This window comes from Gorilla gorilla, chromosome 10, assembly GCF_029281585.2.
Source record: "Gorilla gorilla gorilla isolate KB3781 chromosome 10, NHGRI_mGorGor1-v2.1_pri, whole genome shotgun sequence".
Classification (NCBI taxonomy): Eukaryota; Metazoa; Chordata; class Mammalia; order Primates; family Hominidae; genus Gorilla; species Gorilla gorilla.
In genome coordinates, this window is record NC_073234.2 from 18,214,138 (window position 1) to 18,239,973 (window position 25,836).

Sequence of the window (25,836 nt, forward strand, 5' to 3'; positions counted from 1 at the left end):
GGAGGACTCTGGCTTTGACCCAGAGGAGAAGGGGAGGTGACTGAAGCAAGACTGAGGCTTCGTGGGCCTCACCTCATAGCAACACCCGCTGCTGCTGCAGCTTGGACATCAGCTGCCCGGAGCGGGGGTCCAGGCAGTGAGGATGAGGAGGCGGTGGGAAGTGGCCAAAGTCAGGACTCGTTTTGAAGATGGCGCAGAAGGATTTGCTGATGCAGAGTGTGAGAGAGCCAGGAAGATGACTCCGAGGACTTTGCCTTGAGCCAAAAGCTATGGTTCTCATTTCCTTGAGACGGGGAAGGTGATGGGTGGGAAGCAGGAGCTCCGTCAGAGCACGAACCCGGTGTCGTGCAGCTCGGACTTTCCCAGACACCCCAGGGGTTGAGGGAGGCAGGGGCGGCAGGGAGAGTGGGCAGAGGGTGCCCCTCCAGACACAGCTCTGTGTCCCTGCCCACGTCCTTGCCTTTGGCCTTCGCTCTAGGAGATCCCTGCTAGTTTCCATGCTCCATCTCTGCCTTCCCAGGAGTGTTCTCCCCTCTTAGAGACTGGATCTGTTCCTGGCTCACAGCCTCCTCCTCCCTGGAGCCCCAAGCATTCTGAGGGGCTCCCAGGTCAGGAGGGCCCCCCCACCTCACCATCCCTCTCTGCTCCTCATCTGGGGCTTCCCCCAGACTTTCTTGCTGACGGCACCTGGCCCTCTCCCTCTGCAGCCATGACCTGCTTGTCAGGCTCCCGTTGGTCCCCATGGCTGTCAGACGTACCTGGGTCTCAGGTATAATCCCAGTTGCAGTTATTTCCCACATGCCTCTTTACTTCATGAAAACGAAGGCTCCAACCTTCCATGACCATTAAGGCTTTTCCAGAATCTTCCATGACAGTTGAGCGCACAGAGGATCTCTAGAGGATTTGTGACTTCAGTGCACATGCAGACACTCTTCCCTCGGATACAGCTGGAAATTCTTGTTATAAATATGCTTAAAGTTGCTGGTTCCCAACTCCCAGTGTATTGGCAGGTGTTGGACTGGTCGCGTGAGGATTACCCCAGCCCCAGAGTCAGCCCCAGAGTCAGAGATTAGGGTTTCATGGTGCAAGGGAGGGACCTGGGAATCAGGATTTAGAAAATGCTAACACACCCCTACTGGTATTATTGTTGTTGTTGTTCTATTATTAATTAATTAATTAATATTTTAGGACATGGTCTCACTCCGTCACCCAGGATGAACGGCAATGGTGCAAACATAGCTCACTGCAGCCTCAAACTCCTGGGCTCAAGTGATCCTTCCATCTCAGTCTCCCCAGTAGGTGGGACTACAGGCATGCGCCACCACACCCAGCTAATTTTTTAATTTTTTAAAGATGAGGTCTCACACTGCTGCCCAAGCTGGTCTCAAACTCCTGGCCTCAAGTAGTCCTCCTGCCTTGACCTCCTAAAGTGACAGTCCTCCCAAAGGGGGTTATAGGCATGAGCCACCACCATGCCCAGCCACCTCTACTGATGTTGATCACCGGGCAGGCTTGGGAAAACTGCTTTAGCTGTAAGAGGGGAGGGTGTTCTACCCCCAGAGAGGTTCTCTTACTTTTTCCTTTAAGCAGATCACTACAGCCTCTAGCCTGCAGGGGCTCCAGGCAGTCCATCACACATCCTGGGTTGTACAGAATTTATATAAGGACAGAGTTGGGAAGCTGGAGGGGGACAAAACCCTGCAATCTTCTGCCATCTAAAATTTAGAGCCTATTTTGGTGAGACTGTATAGAACAGATACAAATAGATGTATATTAATATTCTGCAACAGAGGGGGTATGGCTGGCAGGCAAAATAGAAGTAAGGAAAAGCTGGATTTGTGGAGGCCAAAGGTGCCCTCGAGGCTGCAGGTTGGTAAAGAGTTCATGTTGCCATCCAAACTATGACCCCTCCGCTTCTGTCCCTTGGTGTGGAACCATTCTCTGCAGAGAGGAGCCCAGGCTGTGGCTGCGATGGGAGTGGCTTGCATGTCACTCACTGAAGCAGCAAAAGCAATCCACTGTCTGGATTGGTGATGAGCTGGGAATCTCTCAAGGGAGTGACCTAGGAGGCAGGTGGGCCAGAGGGGGCCAGAGGGAAATGAGATTGTTCTGTTCTTGCTCTTGCTCCCTCGGAGCCATGCCCTTTTGCCATGGTGCACTTCCTGATCCTGAGCTGACCCTCACACAGGCGCCCACCCTGCATCCAGCAGTCATGAGTAGGTTCCCCCTCCCACTTTGTCATGAGAAAGGGATTTTCCCAGGATCGCTGTATTTATAGTGGAGAGAGGCCCCAGGACTGTAAGGAGTGGGGACCTCCTCCCCAGGAATCCCACTGAAAGCCCATGTCCCCTCAGGACCGAGCTCCTGCCCACTCAGAGGACTCGTGCTTTGAGCTGCCCCAGTGGGTGTGACAGGTTTGCTATAATCTAGGATTTCCCAGACTCACCTGCTGATCAGAATCCTGTAGGATGCTTGTTAGAAACAAAGATATCTGGGCCCCAAACTACAGCTAATGAATCACAAGAGGAAAGGCCCTTAAAGAAACAATTCTTAGGACGGGGTAAACTTGGGAAACCACCAAGCCATGAACTCTCTCTTACCCGTGGGTGACCAAATTCCTGCCTCTGCTAGAAGGCTGCTGCCTATAGGCTGAGCTCAGACTGGCATTCATGGCAGGGGAAAAAAAGCTTTCTTTCTGTTTAGAGACCAACAGTGACAACGATTACCAACCTTTATCAACTATGTGCCAAGCACTCTGCAGGGGGCTCTTTGGGGAAAGGTGGATCATGTCACGCAATCCTGCCATAGCCTAATGAAGCAAGGGCTACAACAATCTCCATTTTTTTTTATGGGGATGCAGAAAGCAGGGAAGTGAAATGTCTTACCCAGAGGCACATGCAGCAGGTAGCCGGCAGAGCTAGGTCGCGGGCTTCTGACCACTGTCCCCCTCTCTCATCCTGAGACCTTGAATTAACTCCCTCCAGGGTGGCAACTCACACCACCACCAACACCCATCCCCCACGGGCAGGGAAAAAGAGCATAGAGTGGCAGCTCCTCTGAGAACCTGCAGTGGGTAGTTGTGAGAATGAGGCACAATGGGGAGGACAGCAAGGGGCAGAGTGCTGACCTCCCTCCTGTTGGCTTTCAGGTACTGGAACTCCTTGAGCAACCTGGTGGCATCCTTGCTGAACTCTGTGCGCTCCATCGCCTCCCTGCTCCTTCTCCTCTTCCTCTTCATCATCATCTTCTCCCTCCTGGGGATGCAGCTCTTTGGAGGAAAGTTCAACTTTGATGAGATGCAGACCCGGAGGAGCACATTCGATAACTTCCCCCAGTCCCTCCTCACTGTGTTTCAGGTACGGACTCTTCTCTGCTGGGATTCGGACTCGGGGTGGTTGAGTGGCGCGGTGGTGGGAGGAGTGTGGGAAGCTGCACCCTTTTACCGGGCAGCCACAGCCAGCCTAGATCAGCCCTGGAGAGCCCATGCCCGGGAGAGTCTTGAGTTTTTTCTGTAGTTTCCCTGTCCCCATCTACCATGGAATTCCACTAGTGGGTGGATCATTAGGGGAAACAATATAAGTGGTTTAAAAATGCCTTCTCAGGAGAATCTCTTGAACCCAGGAGGCGGAGTTTGCAGTGAGCCAAGATCGCACCACTGCACACTCTAGCCTAGTGACGGAGCAAGACTCCGTCTCAAATAAAAAAAAAAAATTGTTCTTATCCATGGATCCTTTACTCAAATTCTCCATGAAAGCCCAAAACATAAAGAAAAGCAGACTGCTCTTACTCGGGGAGGGAGGGTGACGAAACCCTGGCTTTCCTACCATGCTTGTCCCTCGAAAAAAATATTACTAGCCCATCAAATTTGTGATTTCATAGATATTTTGGCTTAGGGCAAACTCAGAGTGGCATCTATTTAAGTTTAAAAGCAGATCGATTGAGAGGTAAAAATGAATCACATGTAGATGTTGTCAAAATCTTGAAGATGATGCCCCAGTGACGAATGTTTGGGGAAAGCTGGTGTGGCCTGTGGCTGTCTCAGCAAGCACACAACTGCAAAAGGGCCCTGACGCCTTACCCCCAGGAATGGCTGACGGTCAGCTCAAGCATGTGTGGGGAAAGTCAGAGATCTTTGGGCCAAAAAGCCCTTTTAGTCACCCTTCAAATAATATTATGCCAATGGCCAGGCATTTTGATTATGCCAATGGCCAGGCATTTTGTCTAAGGACAGTTCAATAGCTCAGAGCCCCTGGGGAGGAGAATTGGGGGCCAGGAGGAGGGAAAGAAGTGAAAGGGAAATTTTGGACAATTTTGTTGACGTAGTGGGGCAGGGCAGGGTGGTTTTGGGTTTGCTGTTGGTCTAACGCTGTGTCCCTTATTGGTGGGAATGTGTCATTCAGATCCTGACCGGGGAGGACTGGAATTCGGTGATGTATGATGGGATCATGGCTTATGGCGGCCCCTCTTTTCCAGGGATGTTAGTCTGTATTTACTTCATCATCCTCTTCATCTGTGGAAACTGTATCCTTTGCTGCTGCCCCCCACCCCTGCGGCCCCCAGCCCCCAGCCTGCAGCACAGAGCCAAACGGGCACGCCCCGCAGGTCCGGGCGGTCCTGCTCGGGCTCACACCACCCAGCCTAGAACCCCATGGCGGTGGAGGTGGGTCTGGGTGGAAACCTGCAGCTTTGGCATAGGTGAGGTTCGCCTTCCTGAACCCTCCGGGCCCGCAGCGGCGCCGCGCTCCGGGCGGGCTCTCGTCGTAATCTAGGTGAGCGACGCCCCCTGGCGTTGCGGCGTGTGCAGCCACTCGCGCCGCCTGCGATAGGGACGCGCTGGAGCGGGCCGGCTGCCCTGGGGCCGCTGCGTCTGCTCAGAGGCGGGACGCTCCGTGAGGGAGGATGAGCCGTTGTCCTTCAAGTGACCTTCAGCTCTCCTCCTGCTTTTTGGTCAGCAGCCCTCTCTCTGATGCTGCTCTCCAGGACTTTAGTCACGGGCAGAGCTGCACAGACTTCAAACAGCCCCCAAAGCTCCTTCCTGATCCTGGCTCGGGCAGGTTTCCAGGGCACAAGCCACGGGTGCTGCTTCTCTTCCCCAGCTCATAACCCCGAGAGAGTCACGTCCAGAGCCGGGGGTAACATAGGAACAGCTCTGGGCCAAGTCCCAGCTAAGGCAGTGCAGAAAACACAGTCATGGAAGCCTGCAGACAAGGTTTCCTCTTTTCCCAGCTGGATGACCTCTTGCAGATTGAAGGTCCTCTACCTCAGTGTCTGTAAAATGTGGCAATGGAATCATAGAACCTACTACATAAAGGGTCGTTGGGAGTTTTAATGGGATCATGCATGCAAGGCCTCTGCCACATTCAGAAGCCACCCTGGACAAAGCCCCTCTTCCCCGGCCTGGGTTGCGGCTTCCCTGTGTGTGAAATGATATGAATGTCTGGGTGCCTGGGGCCAGGGGTCAGACTTCACAGACTTAAAGCCCCCTTCCAGCTATGCTTTCGTTGATTCTGCAGTTCTCTGACCCACAGCGTTTCTGTTGGTGGAGTGGGGTGGGGAGAAAGGGCAAAGAACTGTCTCCACTGGGAGCTCCCAAGCCTTGGCTGGCTCCAGATGGACCCTCCAAGGGTCTTCGTGTGTGCAGGCTCACATTAAGAGTTGGCAGAGATACCAAGCCACCCCCTCAGCGCCCAGTTATAATAAACTGCTCTGAAGAGCGTTCTGCATCCTGCTAGAGACAATGCTGTTTATAATGTCAATTACAGCCAGTCATCTCAGCAGGGAAAGCAATCATGAAACCCAGCAATTAAAGTGCAAGGCAGGGCTTGCTGCCTCCCTCCCGCCTGCTCCAGTGTGCAGGCTAGCCTGTTCTCATCCCTCTTGATAGCTCCAGGTAGCTAGGAGGGTGATGGGGAGGAAGGGGAGGGGAGGAACACTGTTGGGGTCTGACTCCCTCAAATTGATTCACCCTCAAGCTCTCTCTGCTGAGGAGCTCTACCCTGCACATCCTACATCCCCCGTGCCCCCTGTGCCCACCAAAACCCCAAGCCAAGGGTCATTTTCTTTAAGAATGGACACAAACAGATATCCTACTGAATGTGTTCTTGGCCATTGCTGTGGACAACCTGGCTGATGCTGAGAGCCTCACATCTGCCCAAAAGGAGGAGGAAGAGGAGAAGGAGAGAAAGAAGCTGGCCAGGTAACCCTCTAAGCTTGCCCAGGTCTGGGGCTCCAGGGCTCCCATTCTGGAATGTCATCCCCCTGGTGGCAGAGAGAGGCTTGACTGCTAGCCTCTGTTGGCTGTCCCTCCTAGGAGGACTCTGGGTTTGGGGCTTCCTAAGTTGGGCCTCTCTCCTAATTCCTAAGCATCACTCTGGTAGGGACCATCATGAATTATAATAATCTCTGCAATGGTGTCATATTCTCCACCTGCTGGGATTATCTTTTGAGAAGCTGTGATAGGTGGCAGGAGTGTAGGGTGCGGAGAGAGAAAGGTAACCACTCAGTTGGGAAATGCAGCTCCAGCTTACAGAGGGAGTCCTCCTCACTACTTTATAATTCATCTCCTGTGTTAGGAAGGCAAGACGGGGCCCTATGTTGTATCCTATCATTATCTAGACGGGACAGTTCCAGGCCACACAGCTGCCGGGCACTGAGCAGAGCTCCTCCAGGAGCCAATCCTAGATGAGATCCACCATCCTTTTCTGCTTTGGCGACCCGGGCATCTCTGGAGCTGCAAGAGGCCAATTGCGTGTCAGGCAGAGCAGGTGTGGCTCAGCCCTGTAGCACTTGTGACTGAGCTGCACACGAGAAGCATCCTGGAGAAAGGAAGATGGACTCAGACCCAGGGGATCTGTCCCCTCTGGCCCCAACAGGCCACAGGGCGGTTCCCTCCTACACTGTTCCCTATCACTCCAGTAAACAGCCATTTATTTTTTTCTGCTGCTGACTGGCCAGGACTGCCAGCCCAGAGAAGAAACAAGAGTTGGTGGAGAAGCCAGCAGTGGGGGAATCCAAGGAGGAGAAGATTGAGCTGAAATCCATCACGGCTGACGGAGAGTCTCCACCCGCCACCAAGGTGAGGAGCTGTCTCCTTCCTGGAGCTGTGAGGCCGGTGCTGGGGAGGGAGGGCCACAGCCTTCCCAGGCCAGAACCCCGTGGAGAAGAGGAGAGAAAGAAAGACACCCAGTGGAAAGAAAGCCAGTGGGGATGAACAGGAGAGCTGGGAGGGGGAAGAGAAGGCAGATTGGCTGGATCCCAGCCATCTGCTGATGTCTTGAAGGAGATATGCAAAGTGACAAGTACCTATTTTTGAGCTAAGTCACTGACTAAAATGCAACTTCAAGGCTACTGCAAGCCTCTTAACTTGGGGACGTATCTAACTGTATTCTTCCCCCTTCTCCCCTGTGACTGTCTAGATCAACATGGATGACCTCCAGCCCAATGAAAATGAGGATAAGAGCCCCTACCCCAACCCAGAAACTACAGGTACCAGTCCCACTGCCTAACCTGGGATTGGGAGATTGGGGGCAGAGATCTAAATTCTAAAGCCACGTGGGAGTGGCCATATATTAGGGACCATGGTTCCAGTGTCCCTCTGTAAGTACCTTCCACTGCTGAGTGTCTTCTATCTCTATATTTAAGCATCATCAGTCAGCATCTGGGAGGCAGGTTTGTTTCTGGTTTCCTCATAATGAGATCACATTTGAGCAGTGCTTTTGTGTCCTTTCCAAGCTGGATTCAGTGTACATTTAAATTTTTGTTACATTACATGTTGTAAAATCATTATTAATTTATATAATGTATTAGTACGGCATATGTTGCAACATTATGCTCACTTAATATTAATAGTCAATCCCAAGTCTGCCTTGCCCCTACTCAGGAGGCAGTGCAGAGTGCAGGGACAGCTGCCACCACAGATGTCCCACTTGTTGCTTTAGGAAATGATTTCAGGTCTCATTATAAAAGGCGCGCTTACTGACTCCATCTTTTTATGCTTCTATCTGATACCTAAATTGGCAGGCAGTCTGCTTCTCAAGAGCTTTAATGTCAGAGGTCAGAGGTCCTCCCTCCAGGCTTCACTTCCCTGCTCCCTGAAATCCCATACCCTGTGCAAGGCCTGGGCTTGCCTTCCTCTGACCTAGAATTGCAGATATTATCGCCACTTTCAAGCTTGAAGTCAATAACATGCTATCAAGGGACTGTTGATTTTACTGACATTTCCTTGTTCCTGTAGGTTAGGCTATATTTGGGTTGTTCACCAAGTTAGGTGGCTGAGAACCTCCTACATTTATGAGCAAAGCTCGGTTTCCCTTTTTGCTTTCCCTCCGCTGGTTCTCTGCTTAGAACACTCACAGGCATCCTTGGGAACCAGACTCCCTGTGGTCACACCATCCTCACTCCCCTCCTCCTGCAAGGGAATAGGATGTGGTTTCCTGGAGCTTGGATAGAAAGAACAGGAAGGGTGTTTTCATATGCCCGGCATTAAGCCTTTGAAGTTCTTAAAACCCCTTCTAGGGTGAAACCGTTAGGGAATTTCAACGACGTACTAGAATTATTGAACAAATGCAATGGGAGGATCTTGCCTTGATCCTGAAGCAACAAATACACTTTAAAATGACGTATTAGAGGGAATTGGGGGAAATTGAATATGGACTGGGAACTAAATGATTGAAAGTAGTTTTGTTAATCTTGTTGGTGTAATATTTTGTAGTTCTGTTTTTAAACTGCTGCAGTGTTTATGGCCAGAGTCTAAATGTTTACGAGTTGCTTTGCTTTTAAAATATTCCAACAAAAAAAAATGGGGACAGAGAAGATAAATGGAACAAGATTAGCAAAATGTCCAAAGTTGTTGAAGCTGGTTATATATATGAGGTTTAGTATGTGAGACTGTACTCTTGTGTAAATCTTTAAGGTTTAAAATGAAAGACAGTAATAAAACAAATTCCTTAGAGCCCTGAGAAGAGCCCTCCCATGGGGCCAGCCTCCAGGATGGGCCTCCCTGCACACACAACAGGGCAGATCTAGCATGAGGGTCTTTTCACACAGGCAACCAGCTGCAGCCAGGCCTGTACGGCGGATACACCTCTTGCACCTTCAACAAAAATCTCAAATTCTATTATTCTAAATCTATACTCTTGGCTTTTCTTTTCTTTGTTGCTCTAATGAAATCAAAGAGAAGAATGTTAAAAAAAAAAAAAAAAAAAAAAGGGCTAATGAGGATTTTGTCACCAGGTCGGCCGTCCTAGAAATGCCTCTCACGTAGCTACCCAGTGGCTCTGAGGACTGGGGGATGCTTACGCTTTCCAGCTGAAAAGCTCTTCCCACCCTCTGCTGAGGCCTCAGGATTCTTGAGATTTTTGAGTGTACGGCCCGCTCCCCATCATTTCTGTTGGTTACATGTGTCTCTTTACTTTCGTGTTGAGACCTCTGGTCCATACCCTGAGGCTGCCCTGACTGCCCCACCATGTACACCAGCCACCACTCCGGCCTTTGAAGCCAGCCCCAAGCATGCCCATTTGTGCACTATCCCTGGTCTCCAGGTCCTCATCCAGGAGGTCCAAAGGGCAGCATGCTCTTAAAGCTGGTGGCCCCACACATCACCCTGCCCCCAAAGGCTAAGTCAGCTTGAGCTTCCCAGCTCTTCCTGCCTTCCCATTTCCTCCCTTCCCTGCCTCCACAGTCAGCTCCTGGATCCTTTAGTGCCAGATGCAGCAGAAGTTCCCAGAGGCTCCTCCGAAGATCACGTGGCCTGTTGTCTCTGTTCTGGTCAATCTCTGGTTCCTTCCTGCTTCTTGTTCTCCCGAACCATGAATGGCAAAGAGCCTGATCTACCATTGTGCTCCCAACCGCTGCCCCTTCCAGGCCGCTGGCCCCTGCCATGCCTGGTTCATGCAGGTGCCCCTTAGCAGGCAGCACTGGTGAGCGTCCCTCCTGCTCTGCCTTCAGCCAGACCACTAGGGAGAAAGGGCCGGTGTCAGGGAGCACACTGCCATGCTCTCCTGTTCCCTCCCTGTCTCTCTCTTGCCCTGTCTCCTAGGCTTGCCCCCTGCCCTCTCCCTCTCTCCTGGGCTGTCCAGAGTGCACCCAAAGTGATGTATCAGAGTGGCCAAGTGGGAGCTGGACTCCAGAGTGCACTCTGCTGGCTGCAGCTTCAATTGCCCTCGCATGACCACGAATACTCAGAGGAGGGGCCTGTTTCTAATTCAACAAGGGGCCATCGAGGCCAGCCATGGCCCTAGAATCCTTCCCACTCTGTTTCATCTGAAAAGCTCGCCAGCTGCTTTCAACCTCCCAGATCGGTATACCCTAATTATAGAGAAAAACCCAACTCACTGAAAAGGAAAGCATTGTGCCCAGATGAGTGGAAGCTAATTCTACTTTTGTTTAATTTATTAATTTATTTGAGTGAGCATGCAGATGTTTGCAAGAGCCACTAAGGACTTAAAGTTAACAGGTACACACTAAAAAAAAAAGGAGTGCCACCAGACACTGAGTAGTCAGCACCGCCTGTGCTGGGGGAGGCCCTCATTGCTGCAGAGGGTTCAAGGACAAGGAGAGCCATGAGGTGGTGGAGTCTGGGGGCTTCATGCAGAAGGGTGGTCTTGACTGAGCTTTGAATCAGGGAGTTGGAGAGGCTGAAGGAGTTTTTTCAGGATCGTACAATCATCAGAGATGCTGAGAGTTGGGAGGAACCTTGTAGATATTCATGAACTACTCATGAAGCATTTAATGTGTGCCAGGCACTGTGCTAGGTACCAGGGACATGGGGGTCCTTGTGGTGGGCAAACAGGGAAGACCCCCACCCTCCTGGAGCTGACATATCAGTGGGGAGACAGGCAGCAGACAAACCAACCAAAAAGGTGACATCACATGGTGTGAAGATAGTAAAATCAAGGATTGTGTTAGGGGATACTCAGGGGTCAGGCTGCTTTGACTGTGTGGTCAGCAAAGGCTTCTCTGAGGACACAGCATTTGACTGGAACCTGAAGGATTCAAAAGAACTAGACATTGAATCAGAGCAAAGAGCTCTCTAGGTGGAGACCCTGAGTGCAGAATCTCTTACGGGGATGCACTTGACTGTGGGGACTCCAAAGAGGGCCAGTGTGCCTGCAGCAGAGAGAGCCAAGGGATAGTGCCCTGAGGCGAGAGGCCGGGGCAGGGCAGGAGGGCAGGGCAGAAGGCACAGGGCCATGCGGGAGGCTGGGTCTGATCCAGTGCCCTAGAGGGCCACCAGAACGTCTGAGCAGAGGAGGCCCTGACCTGATGTCCGACTCACCCTTTCAGAGATTCCCTCTGAGTGGTGTGGATAAAGAGCAGTGGTGTTCGAGAGCAGAACGGGGGCAGGGAGGATACTTGCGCAGTATCCAGGCAGAGAGGATGGCAGCTTGGACAGGGGATGGTGCTGGAGATGCAGAGAAGTGGTCAGGCTTGGGGTACATTTTGCAGGTAGGACCAGCTGGATTCACTCATAGCTTAGATGTTGGAGAGAGGGAAAGAGGAAGGTAGGGTGACTCTGAGGTTTTCTAACTGAGCCAGCGAAGAGAAAATCCCCAATGCAGAAACTGTATCCACCACCTGTGCTCCTTGTGCCCCAAGGCACTACTCCGGGTGTCTGGCCCTTACCAACCAGGCACTCCCTTCAGCTGGTAGCAGACTCTTGCGCCCTGCTAGAAACTAAGCTCCTTGAGGACAAGAACCATGGCTTTGTCTTCTCAGCCTTGGGCTCAATACTCTGTAGGCACTAGATCTTACAAATGTCTTTATTTTATGTGGCCAAGAGCAAAATCACAGAAGTGAGGATAAGCATCAGATGGAGAGGGGCAAGGGTTGCCAAGGACCAAGGGTGGGGCTTTGAGTGCTACCCTGGTTTTACTTTGGAATCCTCTGACCTGCCTTCTGAAATGCAGCAGCAACTCCAGCGTGCAGCAGCACCTCACTTCCGATGCTTTTTCCAAACCTCCAAGACCAAAAATTAGAAAAGAAAGATCCCTAATATATTCTACTGGCATTTGGGAGTAGGAGGCTAGGTGGTTCAGTTGCCAACCCCAAAATGAGCCTTGCCTGACTTTCCCTGATCTGTCAGCATCCCTCCTCATCCATAATACCTGCTAAGCATCACATGCTGTCAAAGTTGTGTTCCTTTACAAATCTGAGTTTGTCCTTCAGAAATCGTTTCCTCTTAAGCACTGTGCCTGAGGTTCAGCTGCTGTGTGTCTGAATGGACCAGCTAACTTGCTTCTCCCCAGGAATGGAGCTCAGCATGGAGCTTCATAAACGGTGGGGAGCTCGTGCAGATGTAAGAGACTGTACCGTTTTCCATTAGGAAGTTCGAATGGCACAAAGCTATAGTAAATATGGGTTTCTGTAAACACAAATGATTAAAATAAGCATAAAATTACCTGTTATCAAATTATCACAAAGAAGAAAGTGTTGGGTCATTTCGAGCAAAACTGAAAAGAATACAAACACCTAGGCAGGAATTAAAATCCTTCTCAGTTAAATTTCACTTGAAATACCATGATTTAGGCCAATTCTGGTTTTACTTATTCGACTTTAAGTAGAAGACTTTTCTTTTACATACCAAGGGTTGGGTGTCACAAGAACTCCAACTCTTGTCCTGTAGACAGTTTTTCATCTTGGGCCTCTCTTCTGCTGAAAAAATATTAATTGTCTTGCTGGTCAGCTCTAATTACCCTAGGGAAAGAATCTGATTGATGCCTGTATGGTACTGGCCCTCCAAAAAAGCCTTGGGTCCCTAAATGCTTGAATGCTTTTTGCTTGATAAAGAATTGCTTTCTGTGCCAGGCAATTTTTTTTCTTTGCAGTACCTGGCTTTGTTTGAACCAGAAGAGGGAGAACATGCAGAGGCACAGCTGTGTCCATGAGACGAGCATCCCGTAACTATCTTTCTCCAGCCAGACTAGTATCCCCTTCACCTTCATCTTATACAGAGTCCCCTTCCTTCTGAAGGGTGTGGAAGTTCAGTCATCATCAAGAAATAAGGGCTTCTAGTGCCAGGCAAAGCTTTTCTTTCCAGGGTTTTCAGCACATAGGGAGAAGGGACAGACATTTAAAATCAGTCATCAAGGTACTGGAGGCAGAGGTTCTGCTGGGATTCACGGAAAGGTCATTCCCTGGAGCGTGAGTACTCAGGAAAGTTGGATGGAGGATGCTATCTGGATTGGGGGTCCTTGTGTGCTCTGCAGAGAGGGAGATGAAGAGCAGCTCAAACAGAGAGAGAGAGAGCATGAGGAAGGACGGAGCACACAGAGAGCTTGTCAGCTCACTAGGGCTGCCATAACCAGTGACCACACACTGGGCAGCTTAAACAGCAGAAATGCATCCTTTTACAGTTCTAGAGGCTGGAAGTCCAAAATCAAGGGGTCTGCAGGGCCAAGCGCCTTCTGAAAGGCTCTTGGGAAGAATCCTCACTTGCCTCTCCTAACTTCTTGTGGTTGCCAGCAGTCCTTGGCTTGTAGATGCATCCCTCCAATCTCTGCCTCTGTCTTCACATGGCCTTCTTCCCTAAGTGTGTTTTTGTGTCTCTGTGCCTGTCTTGATGAGGATAACAGTCATTACATTTAGGGCCCATCCTAGCCCAGAATAACTTCTTCATAGCCAATTACATCTGCAAAGGCCATATTTCCAAATAAGGTCACATTGCAAAGTTCTAGGTAGGCATGAGTTTGCGGGGGAAACAGTTCAACCCACTGTAGTGAAGTGCTCAGAAAATAGTTTCGTGTGAGTGGACAGTTTGTTAGGGAATAATAGGTGGTAAGGACCTGACTGAGAAAGATGTTGAGCATTAATTTATAGGCTTCGAGTCTGTCCCATAGATAGAGGTTGTAATAAAAGCAGCAAACACTTACTTACAGAGCGGCTGCTATGTGCCAGGCACCATTCTGAGGTATAGAGGTACTGTTATTATTATTCCACCTTAGATGGAGAAACTGAGGCACAGAGAGACTCAATAAAATGCCCACAGCTAGAAAGAAACAGAGCCAGGATTCTGGTCCAGGCAATTGGCTGGAGAGTCTGCTCTTCACTCCCATGTTGTTACTTTCCCCTCTGAGCATCTTCAACACATTTGACCAGCCCAGGATGAGCAGTGCTTCCCGCCATGAGCATTGTGCTGGCAAGCGCAGGAATAAGCTGTCTGACTCTGGTCCACATTAAATGTGGCCACTGGCTGGGAGAACGAAGGCGCTTCTTTAATTGGTGTCAGTGTCTAAACCTTTGCATGAAGGGCCTGTTGTGGTCAGTAGTATTGCCCTGTTATCTCGACAGCACATGAATTTTTTTTTTTTTTTTTTTTTTTTTTAGTTGCAGAAATTGGGAAAGTGTTGGTTTCTAATTCCTGGAACTTCCAAGAGTGGGGTTATTTGCAAGGGATTCCACAAGCCAACTCAGCCATACCCTTTCCCCAACCTGCAGCCTAGATAGATGAGTAACACCTGGCAGTGCCCTGTCCTACCTGGTCACCTTTTTTCATACCTTACAACTAGGATGACCAACGACCCCAGTTTGCCCAGAACTAGGGGGTTTCCTGGGATGTGGGAATTTTAGTTTTAAAACCAGGACAAGTTGGTCGCCCTACTTACAATCCCCCTTATTGTGCACTGCCAGATACGACTTCTCCAACAGAGATGAGCTGCAGCAGCACCCACAGGGAGACAGCAGAATGTCTGTCTTGGTTGGTACCCTACATTTTCAGAGCCATAATCTTGTCTGCCAGTAGGAAGGTCTCTGAAAGTGGTAAAATAAGTGGGAGTGCTGGAGTTATTTAGAATGGTGCTGTTCTTCTTACAGGAGAAGAGGATGAGGAGGAGCCAGAGATGCCTGTCGGCCCTCGCCCACGACCACTCTCTGAGCTTCACCTTAAGGAAAAGGCAGTGCCCATGCCAGAAGCCAGCGCGTTTTTCATCTTCAGCTCTAACAACAGGTGTGCAGCAATGGTGGGGAAGGTGGGGTCCTGCTCTCTCTAGTACCAGCCTGGCAGTTGCCTGTATTTTACCTGAACCTCTGGATAGAGACTGAGACTCTCCCAGCTCCTTGAAAATTGTATAAACAGACATTCATTTAGGGAAGAGTCCTGGATTTTGAATCAGAAGACTTGTGTTTATTTTTCTGTCCACTTTTTGAAATGTTTAAACTCTATTTCTATTCTTTGGGTGATTACCCTTGATAATTTACTAATTCTATTTAACTTAACAAAATGTGATGTTAAACAATATCAAGAACCTCCTCCTGTATAATAGAGTGACCTTAGACTATTTTAACTCACTCATCTGCTCCTTACTTACATGGAATTGTCATTAGTATTTTAGTCCAACTTTTATTTTTAATCCAACAAGTTAGTGAGTCTTACTGTTATATAGATACTGTGTGTTTGGATATATGTACACCTTACCATTTTATTTGTTCACCATTTTTTTACTCATTCCAGTCCATCCTTTAGTTAACATTTTCTTTCTTCCTAAAGTACATTCTTTAGAGGCTCCTTTAGTTCCATAATGGTGAATTCAATTGGCCTCTACTTACCTATAACTGTTTTCACTTCTTGCTCTTGAAAGATAGTTTTGCTGTGTACACGATTTTAGACAGACAGTTTTTGTCCTGCAGCAGAAGAAAGGTGTTATTCCACTGTAAAGTCAGCTGTCATTCCAACTATGGTTTCTTTGTGAGTAACCTAACGTTTATTTGTAGCTGCTTTTAACATATTCTGTTGCCTTTGTGGTTGTACAGATTTACTACCATGTGTCAAGGTGTGGATTTCTTTCCATTTGTCTTGCTTAGAATACATTCTGCTTCCTAAGCCTATGGATTTAGATTTTTATTCAGTTATTGAAAAAGTACAGCCATAATGTTTAAATATTGCTTCTTTTTAATTCTATATGTCTTCCTTCTGACACTCCAATTGGACATCTGTTAGACATTTTCATTCTGTCCTCCCTGTTTCTTAGAGGGTCTTACATATCTTTCATCTCCTTGTCTTTCTGTATTCTGGGAGATTTCTTCAACTGTATCTTCCAGTTTCTTAATTCTATTTTCAACTTAATCTATATTACTGTTTAAACCAATTTTTTATCTTGACCATTATATGTTTTTGTTTCAGTCAGTTCCATTTGTTGCTTGATTTTCCAGATCCATCTCTAAATCTAGTAGTTTCTATCGATTCCTCATCTTTGTGATTTAGTCCTTTATTTCATTAAATATTTCAAATATAGTTGTTTTATAGTCTATATCTAATATTTCCAATACCTCCAGTCTTTGGAATCTAAATCATTTATCCAGTGTTTCTTCAGATTTCCCATCTTAGTGGCTTGTCCTTTTGTGCATCTGATGATCTTTGATTGTGACCCCAACACTTCCTCTTCATTTGTGAGAGTCCTGAAGACCTAAAGTAGGTCTGGGGAGACTTTCTTCTAGATGCCCCTTGGAGGTGTTGGCTTGGCCTAAAATTCCCAGGCTTTCCTGCCCCACCTCAAGACTGGCTTAACCTGCAATTTCTTGACAGTACTGCTGTTATTGGCTTCCATCCTCAAGCAATTCTGCCCTCCTGGCTGGCTCTCTCTCCATACGTAGCCTCAGCTCAATGGAGGTTGGTGGTAGGGATTGTTGGTTTGAAGCAGATGATTCTTACAGCCATCTCCTAACTCTTATAAACCAGAATTGTCTCAGAGAGTTTGGCCCTTCGAGGGTTTGGTGCTTCTGCAGCAGGAGGGCTTCTCAGAGCACTTAGTCAACCATAATGCCAGGAGCAGAAGTCTGAAGGCCTGGGTTGAAGCCCTGACTCCCCCACACTAAGGCTGTGTTTCTGGGCAAGCCTCTCCTACTTGGGTTTCAGTGTTCTTACCTGTGAAATGAAGATGATGACACCCATCCCTTCCTTCCTACATTGTTGTCAAGATGAGATGGTGTACAAGACACTTTGGCATTTAGGAACCTAGCATTTTTGGTGCTATCACTGAGTGCCTAGAAGCTCACTTGGGTAATTGTGCTGGGGCATGGACGTGAATTGCACATTTACACACAGGAGCAGATCACCTACAGAGAGCCGGTTTGGCCGGCCTCTCAGCATACCCAGCTCCGGGTAGTCCTATTGTTCCTTATGCATAAGCATAGAGTAGATCTCATAAAGTGATTTCTTTTCAATGATAGGGAAAATAAGTCCCCAAACAAGAGCCAGTTATGAATGTCAGAGCAGGATTTGGGAATTCAGAGATTCTCAAAGGTCTCAGATGTAACCTTCTAAAATATCAAAGATGATATGTGCACCATGGGGGTGAGCAGTTGTCATTACCAAGCAGCAGTAAGACTTCAGAATGAAGAGGTCACTTCAGGCCAACAAGCACCTGTTGCCAGCTGCTGGGGAGAGCTGAGGAGAGGGGCTCCCAAGAGCCGACTGGTGCTTCCCCTTGTCTGCCTTGACTTGTCTCTCCTCCTGTCCCCTCTCCCGTACAGGTTTCGCCTCCAGTGCCACCGCATTGTCAATGACACGATCTTCACCAACCTGATCCTCTTCTTCATTCTGCTCAGCAGCATTTCCCTGGCTGCTGAGGACCCGGTCCAGCACACCTCCTTCAGGAACCATGTATGCATCGCCTGTGTCTTCTGCACTCCTTCCCCCTGGGGCTGTGCCGGGCCCACAGCTTCTGTTGCTGACATCATTGTTCAATCAGGAGCCCAATTCTAGGTGTCATAATTAGATCCACAACCAACATTTCATTAAGAGAGTAGGGCTTTGATAGAAAACCACCCTAGGACCACAAGCAAATAAGAGAGCATGTACCCAAATGCTCAGGCTGGTTTGATAATTGGCAAAGATCAGGACTTTCATTGCCTGTGGATGTTCCCCAGGAAGCTCTAGTTCCCTGCAAACTTAGTAAAATGTGGCCACTGACTACATGCCCTCCCTTGCTCCCAGCATACTCTGACCAGAAGGGGAGCATTGGCAAATAGGTGCCAATGATATGGCTGACCTTACCTAAAAGAGAGTCTTGGTACCTTTGGTAGAGTAGAACCAAATGTGAGGACCCACCCAAGGCTCTGGTGAACGATATTAAAGGCCAGTTTAAGAATTGCTCTACCTCAAAACCTCAAAACTTTGTCAAGTCCCAACCAAGTGGGCATGAAGACAGCCCGCTGATCTAAAGCCATACCCATGCCAAACCACTCTGCGCTCCTGGGGCCTGCTTGGTCCGGGGCTGTCTTACCGAGGTTAGCAGGTGTTGGCCCCATCCCTGATCCATCACCTGAAATATAAGAAGTATGCAGTCCTGGAGCCGGTCCTCAGCCTGTGCAGACCTCACCTGAAGGATGCACCTCCCTTGCCCCAGAGGACATAACCCAGGAATAGATGTCCACCACCACAGGAAGCCGGCCAGCTCAGTCCCACCAACGTGAGCGAAGCATTTTGAATCTCCCTGCAAAAAGACAAACCCCATTCTCTGTCCTTTTGACAAGCATCTCAGTGGTCCGATTTGGGTTTGTAAGTAAATTGGATTAATGGGAAAAGCATCCAACCAGATGCTGCTCAGATCCAGTACCAGCTGAGGCATGCCCTGGAAGCTCACCTCACTTATCTGGGGGCTTCAAGGGAAGCCGCTGTGCTGCCTGAGGCTAGCCCTGCCTCAGGATGGCTGTGTGTGTGCCGCTTGCCCCCCATGTCCATCTGTGTCCCTGTGCAAAGGCTTAAGTGCCAGGCATCTCATTTTGAAGTATGGCCCCTTTTCTGTTGAACATCCACTGACCTCTCTTCCCGTCCTGCTTTTCTCCCTTCCCCATCCCATCCCCACCCTGTTCCTTTTTGTTTTGCAGATTCTGTTTTATTTTGATATTGTTTTTACCACCATTTTCACCATTGAAATTGCTCTGAAGGTAAAGCCCCCATCCCCTTCTGCTCCTCCTGTCCCCCTTGTGCCAGCACCAGGTCTCTGCCGCTGTCTGTCGCTAACACACATGCTCCTTCCTGTTGGTGTGGGGTTCACTCTCAGAGCCACTAATCCAATTATGCTTATTTTTCAGATCCTAGGCAATGCAGACTATGTCTTCACTAGTATCTTTACATTAGAAATTATCCTTAAGGTAATGCAACCTGGGCAATGCATCCTCTGTCGCTTTCTTTGTCTATCTCTGCTCTGTCTGGCTGGATCTTTTGTCTTTTCTGTTTCTTTCACTCTCTCTTTTTTTTACTCCCAAGCCTGAAATTGGAAAAATGAGTGCCCCTCACTTTGTGTGATGCACTTTGCCCAGACTTAGAAGCCAGGAGCAGCCTACCCCACCACAGCTCCTCCCTCCAGCCACCCCTAAGCAGTCCGTGGCCTGGAAGGGACACGTGTTGGCTGTGCCAACATTAAGGCTGCCATTTCACTGGTTTGGGCTGCAGCCGTCAGCAGCGCCAGACATACATGCCCACATGCACCAGCTCCGGTTAATTGATACCTGAGCCCACGTAGGACTCTCCTTCCCTCCTCCTGCTTCATACACTCTGAAAGTGGGAAACCTCCTGGGGCGTGAAAGAATCACTTCGGCTGCTCTCTTTGGATGCCCATCCTTAGCACCTTCCTCAGTACTTGCAGCAGACATTGGGTCTAAGCTGGGTTTGGGGCCATGTCACAGTGATCACAGGCCTACTGTGAGAAGTGGAGCTGGTCTCCCAGCTGAGGGCTTTTAGCAGGCCATTACAGACTACTGCCGACCCCTCAGTCACCTGCTGCAAAGCTTTGTCACAGTGCCCCTTGCCCTGAGCGTGGGGGAGGGAGAATTGTGCTGGAGAGCTGAGTACAGCAGGATGAGAGCAGGTGCCGCTAGGAACCTGAGCCCCCAGCCCCCAGCCCCCAGTCCTTGCCTGCTGCTGGCCCAGCTCAGTTCTGCTAAGGGAACTGCTGCAACATTGCTACCCTCAGAATAGGCAGAGCCCACCTCAGGGCAACACTGGGATGAGAGAGAGAGTATTCCTCCGTTTTTCGGGTATATTTCTGAGTCTCTAAACCGATGCATGGCAAGCCAGTTCATCTGAGAGTCAGGGTGTGAGTTCCATGACCTCAGGGAACGTGTGCTCCTCTCTGAGCAAGGGGGTAGATTCTACCCTTTCCCCAAACAGAAGGACTAAGGCTCTGAAGCCCATGCTTCAGCTTTAGCTTCTTCCTGGGGGACTAGCCTGGGATTCCCCCTCCCAAGGAGTCCAGGCTCCCTTGTCATCCTATCGCTGTGGCCAGTGCAAGCTGAAGTCCACACCTAACTGATGCCACTGCCAGCTGCAGGCCTCTCCTTCCCTGATGAGACTCCCTCATCATGGCCCAGCCTGTTGATGGACAGGACAGTTCAGTCACATCCAGATACAAATTGAATGGGGCAGTTTTTATGTGTCTTCCCCGTGTCCTTGTCCCCAGGACACTCAGGTGCCCCCAGCTGCCATCCCTGGTTCCTGCTAACCAAGTATGTGGCTCAGATTTTTCTTTTCTGCTCGTGGAGAGTAGATCTGACCAGGCCTTGGTTCCTGGAGGTCAGGAGAGGGAACCGAAAGTTGCGTGGCTGCACTAAGATGCACCGCGGCAAAACATGTTTTCCATGGTGAGCTGCTTTGCTTCCCGGACTTCAGATGCAGGGAGGCACACAGACCCCAGAGTTCTTTCCCAGGACAAGAGACGCTCTGAGGCCCAATTCTCAGTGCCCTTCTACAGAGCTGCCCTTGTGGATTTCAATGGTGCTATTTCTCCTTCGGGATTGCCATACAAGCTGAAGTGAAAGGTCTCTTTGCAAGCATTGTCATGGCAAGGTCCTTCCATCCCCTCCTTCTTCTACTTTCTTCTATGCTCAGCATGCTTCTGAATAGAAACCCCAATGCCGGAACACTCCCCTGTACCTCCTTCCCACTGGGTCCCTCTTCCCGGCCTAAGGCCCGGTGTCATGTCATGGCACAGGTGACCGTGGCTGTCCAAGGGGGACATTTAGCACAAGGAACAGTGGAAGGGCCTGGAGATGTTTGGCCTTAAAAAGGAAAGGTTTGTAGGCTCACAACAGTTGGCCTGAGTCATACAAGGGACCGTCACATAGAAGAGGAAGAAGGCAGAATCAAGACCAATGAGTAGAAATCACAAAAAAAGACAGGTTTCATAGCTAGAAGAGCTGCCTGGAGAGGCAGGGATGGCCCGTGGTTGAACAGAGAGCTTTCCTACCCTTCCAGGCAGAGCTAGCGAGCCACGTCCCATTCCTTTCCTTCCTCAGGATGGAAACACCCCAGCAAGGGCCCCTTCCCAAGTAATGGTGTAGAATTAGGAAAGCAGGACCAAGGTGGCTGGCAATCAGAAAAAAGGGTCAAAGAGGAACAATTAGCACTGGGTGCCTGAGTCTGGCTTTTCCTGATGCCCTGAACACCACAGATGACTTTCAAGTAAATGCTACGTTTTCCCCGTGTCAATTTGCCCTTTCTTGTACAGCCACTCTTCCTCTGGCCCTGCCTGGATGCATGTTCCCACTGCCCCCATATGCACAAACATGCACTTGCTGAAGTGTTGGTCTCATTCGAGGGTCCCTAAACAAAACAGGAGCCCAAAACCAGAGGACAGAGTTGGCACTCTGAGCCTCATTAATCTACCCATCTGAGGAATGCAGAGGGTTCTGTTAGAGCTCAGTAGTAGCCTCAGAAGATCCAAGCCAGGAGCAAGAAGGGATCAGACCCAGTGCCTTCCTAACACTAAAAGCAAGGTGGCTGGGGAAGTACTGGGCTTTCTGCAGGCACAATTAATATGAATTATGGGAGCCTCCTGAGTCCAGTCTCTGCTCTTCACTAAGAGGCAGGGAGGCAAGGCTTCCAGATGGTGGACCTTCTAGAACTATACTCCCTTGCATCTTTTATGTAATCTACCCACTTCTAAAAACCATTGCCCAACACAGGTGCCTGAGTCGTTTGGGACCCCCTGCTGCAAGAGATAAATGGAAAGAATTAGGTTGCAAGAGCTATTTTTGCCCATTTCCCTCTGTGTTTGCTTTTGAATGGCTCTGCGGACACTCTGCCCTGGGCATGCTCTGATTCCAAAGAGATGAACTGGACCCCAGATGACCGGGGAGCCTTGCTCCACCTCTCCACCGTTGGCTCCGCATTTTTCCCTTTGGCCGATGCTTCCTGTCCGCTGCCTGTCACAGCCCTTATCCTGGATAACCACTGGCCCTTATGCAAGTCGGCAAAATGAGAAAGGCTGTAAAGGCGATTTGTTGAGCACCTGCAGTGCGCAGCTTTACACCAGGCTCAGAGGGTGGTAATAATGGCCAAGTCCTGTAACAGTCATCGTCATCTTGTGTGTTCTCTTTTAAAAGTTTCCAAAGGGCTTTCACAAAGCCAGGGGATAGTTTCCTCACCTTTTGATGAGAAAACAGAACTTTTCTCATCCAGGAAGCATCCAGAATTCAAATCCAGGCTGTAGTGACAGCTCATCCTTTTATGGGGCTCACCGTGTGCAGGGTGGCATCCTAAGTATTGTACATAGAAGTACCCACTTGATGCTTACAAGCCTGTAGGGTAGACCTTATCCTCATTTTTCCAGTGAGGAAACAGAGGCACTAAGAGAATTTGAGTTTCTTGCTCCAGGCCACAAAAATAAAATACCACAGGTCTGGGATTCCAGCCCAGGCCGCCTGGCCTCAGAGCCTGTGCTCTTAGCCACTGAGCCTCATAGCCCCTCTGATCACACAGCTTTTGCCCTTAAAGAACTCCAGATGTAGTCTAGAAGCAGGACAGTAGAATTGAGTTTAGAATATTTGGCATCAATAATAAGCACCCTTTGAGGCCAGGAAGGGGAGGTATGCTAATTGCCAGGGTCACCGCTGGAACTTCTCACCAGGCACCAGGGTGACCAGCTGGCCTAGTTTGCCTAAGACTGAGGAGTTTCCTGGGATGCAGGATTTCTGATGATAAAGCAAATCTGGGCAAACCAGGATGGCTGGTCACCCTGCTGGGCATGCCCCGCCCCCCAACCCACCCACTCACTGCAGATGTCTGGTGCTCTCAGCTGGCCTAAGGACTCAAGCATTTGGAGAGGCAGTCGGGATGTATGCTCCCAACCCGACAGCATCAGGAAAGGACCCTGCAGGCCCGAAGCCATGGACTTGGGATGTGGAACAGTGCGAAATTAGAGTGGGATGGTGGGGCCCGCTTGAAAGGGCTTTGAATGGAGGACTAAAGAGCCTGGCTTGGCCTGGCAGGTGCAAGGAGCCACCCAGCAGTCCTGGGCTGCGAGAGTCTTGGGTGGTTGTGTGCATGGTAGCAGAACTCTTTTCTTGGCACCATAGCGCCATCTTTGTCCTTCCTGTTCCCCATGGATGGTGCTTGGGACTTGCCCAAGGGATGCTGTGGGAGGAAGGGGTGGTGTGAGGGGTCTCTGGGCTAGGGCTAGGGCCACTCACACTGGTGTTCCTCTGTCCCTCCCTGCAGATGACTGCTTATGGGGCTTTCCTGCACAAGGGCTCTTTCTGCCGGAACTACTTCAACATCCTGGACCTGCTGGTGGTCAGCGTGTCCCTCATCTCCTTTGGCATCCAGTGAGTGGGAGCCCCTCAGCCCACGATGGGCCATGCAGCTAGCAAGGGGTGCCAGAGAGGACAACCAGACCCTGGAGGGCCTGCCTGCAGGGCCACCGCAGTGTGATGAGAGCGGGGTGGGGCCTCCAAAGCTGTGCATGGTGGCTTTGGGTTCTTGGATCCGTGTCCTCAGTGGTCTGATACTTGGAGCGTGTTGATCAGGCGAGAATATGTTTAATTATCTGGGTTTTGCCATGACAGGCAGGGCCAGGCTCAGCTATTAAGAAACGGTTGTCTCCAGGACCTTCCTGCCTCCCCCACCACGGCCCCAGTGCCCTAGGCTGACCTTCAGCAACCCACAGTCTGCCACTGCCGTGACCTCCCCTGACCTGGACCCTCCTTCTCCCTTTCTCTCCCCTCTCTCTCCAGCCAAAGCACCTCATGTATGAGTGTATGTGTGAATGTGTGTATATATGTCTGTGTAAGTGTGGGGTGTATGTGTGCACGTGTGTGGATGTGTGGGGTGTGTGTATATGTGTATGTGTATTTGTGGATGTGTGGGGTGTGTGTATATGTGGATGTGTGTTTGTGGATGTGTGTATGTGTGTGTATGTATGTGTGTTTGTGTCTGCATATGTGTCTATATGGGTGTGAATGTATATGTGTATGTATGTGCATATGTATGTGTGTGTGCATGTGTGTATGTGTGTGACTGTGTATATTTGTGTCTTGTGTGTGTGTATGTATGTGTGTGTATGTGTGTGTGTGAGTTTTTCATTTCACCGGTCTGGGGTACAGTCTGGGTGTGAGTTCTAAGAGTTTTCCAGGTGACTCCCCTGTACAGCCAAGCTTGCAGTCCTCGTTCAGGTGTGGAGGATCTGATTACTAGTTTCTACCACGTTCTAACAGCCAATAGTGTGAATCCTACACTTTAACTTTCAAAGCACTTCCACATACACATTCTTCTGTGGTCCTCACACACACAAAACGATGGGGGAGACGGGGCAAGTGTTATCATCATTGTATAGATGGGAAATTTGGAGTTCAGGACGTCATGACACTTGCTCAAGGTCACCCCTATGGTAGAGAAAGGCCTAAGTCCCAGGGTTCCTGGGTCTCTCCTCCCAAGAGTGTTTTCATGGTCGGCTGAGATCATGCAGGGACCAGGGCCTTGGGAGAGACCCTTTTCTGTGATCATCAGTTATATTACCCCATATTTTCTGCCTGGGAGCCTACAAGTCCAGATTTGAATCCCAGCATGGCCACTCAGTCACTATTTAACCTTGAATGAGGAATTCTTCCTCTGTAGCCTGTGCTTTTCCCATCTGACCTTTAAATCCCTTCCATTGTGATTCAGTGCAAACTGACTCCCTCCCAGAGAGACTGTAGGAGAGACACAGTGATAGATAGGAATGGCCTTTGCATCTCTTGGAATAAAAGAGTCATGCACCAGAGAAATCGGATCTTTCCACCAGCCCCTTCTTAAGCACATCATCCTGACCACACAAAGCATGAAATCAGCGCTTGCTGGCCTGTCATTCATTGTTTAGGTCCCAAGGCAAGTATGAGGCTCTCTGAAAGCTTGAGAGGCTATCTCAGGTAGTTAGCCCGTGAGGGTTAGGATGTGCTCCACAGCTGCTCACCAAGGTGGTATGGTTAATGAGCCCCACCTGGGTAGGATGGACAGCTCCAAAAACCATCCAGGCATCTTGCTTAGGGACCTGTCTCCTGCTGTCTCCATTGCACTAGGGAAAAGCCGTAGCCCAAGACTCCAAGAAGCTCTGGCTTGGCCTCAGCATCCCAGGTATATGGAATCTGCAGTGCAGTGTAGGAGCCAAAGGGACTGGCCTTCTGAAGGGTCACTGAAAAATCAACTGACAAAAGAAAGGTTAATTGGAGAAAAAGCATTCACATTTATTTAACGTGTATACACAGAGCCTTCAGAATGCAGACCCAAAGATACAGGGGAGACTGACCATTTTTCTGCTTAGGTTCAAAAAAGTATGGACAGCCATGTAGAAATGTGATTGGACAAGAAGCGTAGGATCTAACGCGAATGGACCGAGTGGGGAACCCAGCAAGGCCTGTCTCTAGGTTCTTCTTGTGCTCTCTGTGAAGCTTTCCCTCCTTCTGGGTCGCGGACAGGATCCTGTCTGCAACAGGAGTCTGAGGATCTACACTCCCACATGGTGGATCTGGTCATTTTTTATGGCCAGTTTTTACACAGAAAAGCAGAGGGAAATTTTGAATAATATTTTTAGGTTGTGTGGCTGGCTTTGGGGAAACGGGATTCTGGGTTCTGGTTTCTGTGACCCATCT

General features: G+C 49.6%; 1 protein-coding gene across 42 annotated transcripts in view; it reads left to right on the top strand.

Moving 5' to 3' along the window:
• The window catches only part of CACNA1C (calcium voltage-gated channel subunit alpha1 C), a 720,825-nt gene that overhangs the window by 603,767 nt on the left and 91,222 nt on the right, over positions 1 to 25,836 (top strand). For 27 of the 42 annotated variants that reach the window (XM_063694557.1, XM_063694558.1, XM_055357545.2 and 24 more), the window contains 9 exons: positions 3,149 to 3,356; positions 4,401 to 4,521; positions 6,082 to 6,196; positions 6,955 to 7,075; positions 7,416 to 7,485; positions 14,809 to 14,941; positions 17,464 to 17,593; positions 18,820 to 18,879; positions 23,432 to 23,538. In XM_063694557.1, the coding sequence (XP_063550627.1) occupies positions 3,149 to 3,356; positions 4,401 to 4,521; positions 6,082 to 6,196; positions 6,955 to 7,075; positions 7,416 to 7,485; positions 14,809 to 14,941; positions 17,464 to 17,593; positions 18,820 to 18,879; positions 23,432 to 23,538 (1,065 nt within the window). Of the gene's footprint in view, positions 1 to 3,148; positions 3,357 to 4,400; positions 4,522 to 6,081; positions 6,197 to 6,954; positions 7,076 to 7,415; positions 7,486 to 14,808; positions 14,942 to 17,463; positions 17,594 to 18,819; positions 18,880 to 19,026; positions 19,087 to 23,431; positions 23,539 to 25,836 lie in introns of all 42 variants that reach the window. The other 15 variants (XM_055357546.2, XM_055357555.2, XM_055357556.2 and 12 more) reach the window with 1 other exon arrangement.